Source organism: Acanthaster planci, linkage group LG01 (genome assembly GCF_054643075.1).
Source record: "Acanthaster planci isolate LZ-2023a linkage group LG01, COTS_SCS, whole genome shotgun sequence".
Taxonomy (NCBI): Eukaryota; Metazoa; Echinodermata; class Asteroidea; order Valvatida; family Acanthasteridae; genus Acanthaster; species Acanthaster planci.
This window is the reverse complement of record NC_141777.1, coordinates 2872209-2882366: the sequence shown is the minus strand read 5'-3', so window position 1 is coordinate 2882366 and position 10158 is coordinate 2872209. Positions and strand designations below refer to the sequence as shown.

The 10158-nt window shown below is 38.6% G+C and overlaps 1 protein-coding gene across 2 annotated transcripts in view; it reads right to left on the bottom strand.

Moving 5' to 3' along the window:
• Positions 1-543: 543 nt before the first annotated feature.
• LOC110974263 (uncharacterized) overlaps positions 544-10158 on the bottom strand; it is a 30370-nt gene continuing 20755 nt past the window's right edge. The window contains exons 23-36 of one of the 2 annotated variants that reach the window (XM_022225788.2): positions 9510-9707; positions 9033-9096; positions 8852-8901; positions 8423-8486; positions 7888-7931; positions 7568-7637; positions 7101-7144; positions 6763-6769; positions 6249-6326; positions 5150-5213; positions 4550-4645; positions 3895-4092; positions 2942-3001; positions 544-2223 (exon numbers count right to left, since the gene is read on the bottom strand). In XM_022225788.2, the coding sequence (XP_022081480.2) occupies positions 2149-2223; positions 2942-3001; positions 3895-4092; positions 4550-4645; positions 5150-5213; positions 6249-6326; positions 6763-6769; positions 7101-7144; positions 7568-7637; positions 7888-7931; positions 8423-8486; positions 8852-8901; positions 9033-9096; positions 9510-9707 (1112 nt within the window). In that variant the 3' untranslated portion in view covers positions 544-2148. Of the gene's footprint in view, positions 2224-2941; positions 3002-3894; positions 4093-4549; positions 4646-5149; positions 5214-6248; positions 6327-6762; positions 6770-6888; positions 7145-7567; positions 7638-7887; positions 7932-8422; positions 8487-8851; positions 8902-9032; positions 9097-9509; positions 9708-10158 lie in introns of those variants that run through there. The other variant, XM_087142336.1, reaches the window with a different exon arrangement.

Sequence of the window (10158 nt, the reverse complement as noted above, 5' to 3'; positions counted from 1 at the left end):
TGAAAATAAATCATCATGAAGCCTCTAACCCATTGTATTCAAATCTAAAAAAATCCATCGTGGTTTCTTCGTGGTTGACCAAGCATTCAGGCGCAAAGACCCCTTGAAATTCGCAAGGAATCGCAGTTACCGGCTTATCTGTAGGACTTTTCTGGGGTCACGGGGTTCCTGACTCACCACACTCCCTCCCTACCCAACATGCAAGGGAGTAAAACGAGTAAGGGCCCTGGCTGCAGAGTCGGCGGTACGTCTCCAACCTAAGGTGCTGGATTTCGCGGACAGTCCCAGCAGAAGAGATACCCGGTCGGCAAAGGTTCTGTTGGTATTTGGCGGGGGACTATTTTTCTATTAAAGTGAAGTAGCCTTGTAAGTCTGTTAGAAACTGCTAAGAAAATATCATTTAAAAACTACTGGACTTTTAACACAAAGAACAAAAACGAAATAACTGGCATTGAAAAATAATCTACTACGATGCACAAAAACACAGGCTCTGACAAAATCGCACTGTCAGACAACATATAAACACGGTATGAGATCTAATAATCTTTATCTTGTGGTATAAAAATCATCTATATTTATTTGCATTTACGACTTGCGTGAGCCCTGATAGGCATTTTTGATATGACTAACAAGTAACAAAGTAATGTAGGCATTACTTAATTGGTATAAACTTGTCATTTGAAATTCAAGCAAAAGTAAACTTAGTAAAGGACACCAAAGACCAAATCTCAGCATTATTGAAGACACCACTTCGATTGTTAAACAACTGCATTATGTTTCCAATCTTTGTTTCTCCTTCGAAACATCAGATGTCTTTTCTTCTAGGAGGGGTGTATATTCTAGCATCGCACGCATAGGCACTGTAAGTAAAGTGCTATCTTGGGGGGGGGGCTCTCACTCTCAACAGTAGCTGATGGACAAACCAATCGTAGAGGAGGTTCTTTCTGAGATATGTCGTTGAAAATGCCAATATAAATTTTCATCCCCTTTAATCATTTCTTTTTTTAATTAATCACACTTAAAAAATCCCCCCTTCTTCTGAAGGGGGTGAGGCAAGTACCCCCCTATCCCCAACCCATCCCACACGGTACCCATATTCATGCAGAGTAATAAATAAATGCTTTAATCATAACTCACATGGGTAAAAATGCTTATCATTTAATATGAAAATAATAACCATGGATAACTGTAACCTAAAGAGGACCACTGTTGATTTAAATACCGTAAATAAGTGATGAAAATAACAGTTTTTGGATTGACCTTTCATACATGACATTGTAATTTACATTTTGTTTTTGCTAATTTATCTTATATATCAATAATACGTTACAAAATATAGGAAGTAGGTAAACACACTTTGGTGTTAATAATGCACCATTTCCCATTCAATTATACACGAGACAAAAGGAGGAAAGACATGAACAATAAAAACAATCTAAAGAAAATTTGTGGAGCATCATACACGGCACATGAAGAAATTTTAAAAAGTTCTTAATGATGACACAAACATTTCGTTTGCATTGGAAATTTGCCTGCAAAACATGGTCTCCTGCAGTGAAAGCACTTGATTTTTAATTCAATGTACATGGAAGTATTCCACTAAAGAATCATTATATTTTGTTTTCCAAAATACAAACATATAAAACATTATGTTTTCTTTTTCAATAGTACAAAAATTATCGCATCTTATGATTTCATAATGTTACTACCAAGTTGATATTAAGTTTTAAAAGATTTTACATTTACGCAAGTTAAAACTCAATCGACTGCCACATTTCTTTTCTAGCTTTGAGGAAAGTGTTGGAACACAGGCAGATGTTTATTAGCTTTATTTATGAATTGGAATACATCTGGATGATGAAAAACATCGTAAAATTGCATTCAATTCACAAGCATTTTGTATGCAGTTTCTTTGGAACCTATTGCAAGTTACAGTTTAAATGCGGGAAATCTCTACGATTTCAGTCCTTCTTTCTCTGTAAGATGAATATAAAATTCTACTTTGTCTAAATGCTTTTTCATAATTGTTTCAAAATTAATAAAGTTCACACAATATTTGTCTACACATTATTTGATTTTGCATCAGATTTTAAGCTGGCCTTAAAGTTTGAAAGACAATATATTTTTCAACGATGAAATTTGTAAAGTTTAAAATCTGCTGGTTGTTCGATCTCTGTCGTAGCCTTCGTTTTCAATTCCGCCCCACGATGTCTTGTCAGAGCGCTGTAGCAAGAAAGAAAGAAAGTTGTATGTACAAAACATAACCCAGAACATTCGTTTGCTGCTGATATTAATAGCACATTTTTTGTACAGCAAACATAAAACCGTGACTTGACCAGGAAGCTCTGGGGAGGCTCAGGTTGTGGGGAAGATTTTTATTGTGAAGATTTGAACCAAATAGACCCTATTCTTTACTGATCAGATTGCCAGCTAGGAGAAAAGGAGTTACCCTGCTCATTCCCTGTGTCTTGACAAAAGAGACTTACAAAAATTATATCATACAAAGCCAGATCAAAGTAAGAGTGAAAAGTGTACAACCATGAAATAAATTATGCCACTCTTTAAAGTTCATTATACAGGTTAATTCGTGACTCCTGACCAGTACCCATAAATGGAGACAACATTTAAACTGACTAGTTATTACCACACGATTTGTATCACCTAACTCGAGCAATCAAATTCCAGTGAGTTATCCCGGTACATTTTACTACTTTACTTTTTCCTTACGGTGAATGTGAATGAATGACCAAAATATACTCAGTGTTGTATGAGACCTAGTTTGAAAAAAATTCACAAGCTTTCTGTCAAGCCATCGGAAAATTCCACCAATATTCACGATTCCTTCTGGTTCTTTGTTCATTAAATTTCCATGCCAAAGCCATATATAGTTGCAGTATTGCTATTTTCTGAGGAGGGAAAGCCAAATGTGTTTAAAACTTACCGATGGTAATCTGTCTTCTCCGTACTCGGTGATGTTTCTTCTAGATGTGTGTCTCTTCACCTGCACAAATTCAACCAGAAAAAAACATGTTTGTTTAGTATGGACATCAATTTTGGTGTCAAGGTGAGATTAAAAAGCTCAGGCAGTCTGGCCAATTGGATTGATTTTATGCCAGAGTGCTTAAAGCTTTCTCAAACCCACAGTGAATGTTGGGCTTCTCCATCAAGCACATTCAGTGTCTTTCACTGGACTCATCACAATCAGGAGAACAACATCACTAGCTACCAACGAGCTAGTCAACCTCTTCCCCTTTGCTGTTCATCTAAATGGCTATAAGTGAGCACACTTCCCCATATTGTGAGCTGCTTGATGGCTTGGATGCCATCATGCCATTTTTCTCCTCAGATCTGAGCAACCATCAACAAGGCCTGCTGTGGGCCCCTGCTGACACACGATGAGGGGCAGATTTTTTTGGGAGCTAAATAATGACTTCTTTTGAGTAACGAACAGTGTTTGTGCACACGTAGCATGGAGTATGCGAAAAGGGAATAGTAATGTTGCACATGTGCAATGCCTCCATGAGTTCTGGGCACATCATGCAGGTGATATTTAATTGTAACTTCACTTCCAACAGCAGACCCATGCTATATGGTAGCTATGCTGTCGCTGTTCATCCCGTCACTGATTGCTGGTACTGTGAATGGCCTTGCGTCTGGCCTTGTGAATGATCCTATGATATGGTCTCATCTGCACTGCCAAGCAATATGCTACGTAGAACAAAATTATGCACTCAAGAAGTTTGGAGCAGCCAGACAGCCAGTACTTGAACGGCTGACAAACAATCCTGACCCTGTGTCCTTCCCCCTTGGTAAAAACTCTGGGGATCACAGACACTGTTGTTTGAACAGCAAGGAGAAGGCCAGCAGAGAGTGGCATAAAAAAAACTGGCTTACCATGTAACAGACAGATGCGATGACGATTAGAATGCCGACACCACCACAGACGGACACAATTATGATAATGAGTAGCCTGTTTGGCTGCTCAGAGGGAGGGGCTGTAGTGGGCGCGCCCTGTTTCACCATTCTGTAGGAGGAGGGGTTGGACTGATATTGCTGGCCCTCAAACATGAAGATATAGGAGTTCTCGCTGATCTATACACCCACATCATGGAGGAAAAGAATCCAGGAACATTTGAAAAGTGGGAAAACTGATATCAAATTCACATTCTATAAATCAAAATTACACAGGTTAAGTTTTATTAAATTTTATTGTAATAATTTTATTATTATTGAAGTAGATTATCAGTTTAACTTGAAAATGAGTAGAAGTTTTAAAAACCACACCGGTGGATCAGTTACAAGCATTTAATTCATGTTTCTGATGTAAACTAAAATCCTCAGACTGAAACATATTTGTAAGACGTTTTTTCAATCTTGACTTCTTTGGCTTTTGTTCTGAAGCTGCACTTTCAAGCGCCAAATCTCTTTTTTACATGCAGACTGTGTTCTGTATTACTCAGTCCAGTGCACTACCACTCGTCAAAAGTATGTTTTTCAGCTGCTAGTATTTTACAGAGTTCAAAATTTAAAACAAAGTTGTTTCCCTTACCGCACTTTGCAGTACGACAGCCACTGTTTCAATGTTGACATTATCTGTCTTGTTCTCGACGAGGTTAAATTTCACCTTTATGCTTCCAGGAAATATCTTTAAAAATTAAAACAAAATCAGTGGAGTGTAAATCACCCATATAAATGGAGAAGGGCAACTTAAAGGTTTGTGATCTCATCTGATGAATTCTGAAATATGACGGTCTCTCTCAGATGACATCACTTCTCACAGATTGCCATGTGCATCGGCACTTTTGATTCAAATTGTTGTGATGCACATCGGCTCTGCTGTATTTCAAATACATGTGGATCAACATGCGGGTGCGAATAGAACATCTGCACAAACACGCACATGCACATGACAGCTGTCATTTTCCTATGAAGATTGCGTCCTGTGAGAGAGGATCCATAAAAAACACTTCATGTTCCCTTTTCTCAATGCAGAACTTCCTTTAAAAATTAAACATTTGAAACAAAGAGGTTTAGAGAGAGTTCCGGATGTGAATGTGGATTAGTTTACGCAGAAATGATACTAAATACAGACTTTTTCAAACAAGTGTAATCTGACAATGAATACAAAATAAACATGCTCTGAACTTACTGCCATTTCCTGAATGTGATTGTCCCCTATTCTCAGCAACTGCATGAGGGCTGCTCTCAATTCACTGAAATCAAAGAAATCATTTTTTTTAAGTCAGACAGGCATGCCATTAATGTAGGCTGAACTTGGACTGTTGAAGTTGCAAAAATTCTTATGCACATGTAATTATTTTGAAGACGCAAATGTGTCAGGGAATTGTTCTGTCCTTATTTACAAGAGTTTGTGCTTTAACGTTGAATACAGCCGTTTCACAATAGAGCGCCATCAAGAGTTTGCAACGCTTGGCCAATTACAGTGCGTGAAATTTGTCGACCCAATGCCGGTTTGGAAAGGGTCGACAAATTTCGTGCCTTATGATTGGCCAACGTGCTGCAAACTCTTGGTGGCGTGCTATTGTGAATCGCCCGTATCGATCAGAGAGGCACAAATATAACATTAGCATTACAGCATTTAGACTAACTGTAAGTATGATCCAGTAGAAGCCATTCAAAGTTCTCCTTTTTAGGGGGGAGTGTAAACCCTTGTCAAATTCTCAGGTTTGCCGATAGAATTGCCAAGGGGGAAACCATCTTTAGAATGAGGGTAATTCCACACAAAGAGGGAACACAGGCCCTGCTGTTAATCACTGGTAATCGTGATTCACAAACAAGAAGAACTTTTACTAAAAAATCTGAAAGTGGAATTGCAATTAATGGTACTATTTGTTATTTCCACAGTCGTTTCTTGTTAGAAACCTCTTTTGATTAAGAATTACCGATGATAATGAGAGTGGCAACAGCATAACCAGTGAATTAAACTTTTTTGTTTAGTTAAAGAAATGACATGCACTGACGGTCTATAAACAAGATTCAAACAGCAAAACTTAAAAGAAATTGTGTGAACCCTAAAAACCAGCATCAGAGAACCAATGATGGTGTGAAATGTGTTTTGAAGGTTTAAATCGTGGATGCAGTTATATGACAAAGCTTAACAGTAATACCATGCGAGTTCACTTTTGTGAATGAGGTTCTGGGGAGAACCAGGAGACTCAATGTTTCGGACGGCCTGCTCTATTCATCATCAGGAGACCGACATGTTGGTTTGTCATGGCAGAACTTACCTGATAAACTGCTCTTCTTTGCCTGCTATATCACTAATATCATTGATGAATTCAAACGACACCTCAATTACAATTGGACTGTGGAGAAAAAAATGAAATAAAAATGTTGAAAACAAACTTTATGTATCATATAAGCTCACACACAACTAAACTGTGATGTCTGAAACCTTTTGTACTGTTGATTCTCTAATAATTATTTTTCAACTTTATTTTTTTTCATACACTAGTCGTGTAAGCAGCTACTATGCAATAAAATCTATGCACAACTGCCTCAATCCTATACTAACTGAGTCTCCAAGAATTATATTTTGTCCCAAATATCTTCTTTTTGAGTTCATTTAACAAAAATGGAAAATCGGATTTGGACAGGAAAAAACAAGACAGGACTGATACTGCCCATATCCACTGTTCTGCACTGCAGTGTCCACTAGGCATTGATGCGAGCTTCTTTAAATTTTGGGAATTCTAAATGGATCTCTGATATTTCTATAATTAAAATTCTTTCTTCACTTACGGGGCATCTGTGGGGTGATGCATTTAGGAGATGAAGCAACATGTAAAATATAGGGGAAAAGAGAGAAAAATTTAATGCAAACAAAATCACAAAATCAGTGAAAAAATAAGGCACTTACAAAAGACTGTCATTTTTTATATTTTGCCCCCAAATGGTTGACTAATAACTTTAAAGACAGAAATCATTCAAACTTGTCCTTTGTATGTTTGGGATCAACACCAATTGGGCACTCTCCTTTCGTAAGAGCTAGCTCTCATCTTAGGACATGTGACAACCTTGTCCACAATTAAAGAATTGACCAAAATAAAGTTACAGCTCTCTGAAGAGAATAGACTTACCACAAGCTCTGGTCGTGCAACCCCACTGCCCACCTATGCAGGAACTGCAATGCCAAAAGAGAGATTTGTTATTTGATATAGCAAATAATGCTAAAAAATAAAAATGACAAGGTTATGAAAATAGAAAAATCCTGTCAGTTGCGAAATCTGATTCCTCTCATTAAAGTAAGCCTGTCATTATGAAGTCATAAGGATAGTCTTGTGTGAAAAAATCATGTATCTGCCAATGGGATAGAAATATATATTCACATTGACTCTATTAAGTGCCGATGAAAAGGGCTTCAGAAGGTCGTATACTTATGCTCAGTAGGAAACCATACGGTGATACGATGCCCACTTTTCAAAATGGAAAAGAAACAAAGAAAAGATTGGAAGACTATGATGACCTCAGTCAAAGCCGTACAGACTCCTTGACTGTGACATCATCTCATTTCTACCAATTCTAGACTTTACAAGGAGAAACATACCACATATTACAATCTTCCTTGCGATCTTCATTTGCCAAGTAGACCTCCCTCATGTAGGTGCAGGTTTTGCCTGTGGAAATTTGAATCAAGAGATAATATGTACGCAGGAAGAGGGGACAGGACGAGTTGATGATTAACATAAAGAATGCACAAGACTAATTCTTCACTGAAGGTGATGTAAAAACTCATCTTCATCCTTTGCCCACAGCCTAGATGATTTGAGCAATGTTGTTCCAGATTTCCCTATATCAGCAGTGATACTGCAATGGTTATGAAAGTCTTAAGCTCTGAAAATACTGCTCAGAAAAAGAAGATCTTACCACAAGCATTGTCGGTACATTCCCAGACTCCCTTAACACAAGTGCTGAGAGGAGAAACAAAGTATGATATACAGTCTAATTACATAATTGAAATTGCAGTTTTACTTTCTCTCTTTGTATTTTTTCCTGCTTATTCCTTGCAAAGAAACCTTGTGTTTACATCCCTCTATCGTCCTGTCTGTGCCCAAAAGTTTTCCCGCGATGTTAAAAACAGTAACAAACCTTTACACTCCAACACCAAATAGTAATGACCATACAACAAAGGCAGAAACACCAAACTGAAAATTACAAAGACCTTCGTTGCTGACTTAAAGCCAGGTAAGTCATAATACAGGTCAAAGCACACAACAGTAAACAGCTCCAACTAACTCACTGGTTTTTTTACAATCTCAAAACTGAGAACAGAAATTAAGGGAATGTATACAGTTAAACAACAACACATTTCACCACAAATGAATGTGAAAAAATTCCTGGGAGAAGACAACAAGCAACTTTGATGGTCGATGTATTTCAAGTGTTTCAGCATATAACTTACCAGGAGTTACAGTTGTCTGATCTATTGGTGCCTGGCTCATATATACGGCTCTCATGTAGACATCCTGGTGAGAAAAAGAGATAGAGTTGAATACAATCTGACTACTTTGCAGATACCACCAAGGAGCAGGTTTGGTGACTTTTCCATTTCAGAAACATCAAGTTGGCCCCAAAGTTATCGTAGCAAGGCTGAGAGCCAATTACCTTGATAAAAATGGTTGAAAGCGATTCTTGTTAATTCGACTGTAATGCAATGGCCATGCTTTGGAGGCGTGTGGGGGTGGGGGAAACAACTGACACATTCCCTATTGCACAGATGGATTTACTTGGACGAGCTTGAAATCCCTTTTCAAGACCCTCATTTGAATGTCTCTGGCAAAAATGTCATCCAATCAATCTAACTCGGACAGACACAATAGAAGACACTTACGGTCTCTACAGTTCCAATCTGCACATGATGCCATGCCACCCAAACAAGAACTATGGCAAAGAAAGAAAAAAAGTTACAAAGTGATGCAGCATCAGGCTGATACAAGTACCAAAAACTTTTCAAGGTTGCTGCTCTGAAATTCCTTTCTTTTTCTTAAAAAGGACACATTATTTCAACTCACCACAGTTGGCACCCAACCAGCCAGGATTCTCCATTATTATACATTCGGCTCCCAACCGTACACCCTGCAAAAACAGGCGATGTAGTGTAAGTCCCTGGCCAACAAAAGCAGGAAATCCTGAACCGTGTTCTAGTGTGTTACGTGTGTTAACACAATTACATATCCGAGCCCCTGGAGGTAGGAGTGCAACCAGGGGGTAATTGACAACATGTTAGTAACCCTAACATTCCTCAGTCCTCCAACAGGTGAAGGATTGAGGAGGATTAGTGTTAATCAAGACCGGGAATGAGGTTATTTCAAAATGGCAGGAAGGTAGTCATTGAGTGTTTGCATGATGTGATTCAAGAGCATCATGTACGCATCATTTTCCTGCAACCCACAAGTATGGTAGAGAAACACACGCATGCGCAGGCATTGTTAAAAACGATTCTGTAGTAGTGACTTCAAACTGAATTTGATCCCAAATGCTATCCTCACCTGTAGGTGCAGGTCTCGTGGGTTCAACAGCTGTAGGTGCAGCTACTGTAGAGGCATTCTCACAGTTGCTTCCTGTGAAGGATTCTGGGCAAATGCATATGTATCCTGCTGTCGTGCTACTACGGGAACAACTGCCACCGTTCTGGCATGGTTCTGGATCACAGGGATCATCAGGACCTTGGGTAACACCAACAGGGTCTGTGGGAGGATACCAAAAAATCCATTTTCAGTGAACACTGACACAGGGCCAAGAGAAACAATAAACGTGGTTAGCATCTGTTGGCCAGGTATGTTAGATGCAGCCACATGAGGACACATTTGGAAATCACAAGGTTGACTACATAACATGGAAAGTGACCAGCAGAGTCTACAGTTGGAACTTCAGACTCGCAAGTATTTTATTTTCTGATGGTTTAGCAGATTTTTTTGCATTTTTCACCACTTGTTCCTGTAGCAAAAATCTCCAGGTGTCGTTCAAAGAAAAAACTTTGGCAGGGATGCTTAAGAGGACTTTTTGTGAGCTCTAGATCCCTATAAGAGCATTGGAGCTGCCAATGTGACTTACTCTAGTAAATCAACATACACTAAAGGGTATTGCAACGAGAAGTGTTGAAATATCTGGAGTGGGTTTTTCTCTATTTGTGTGCAT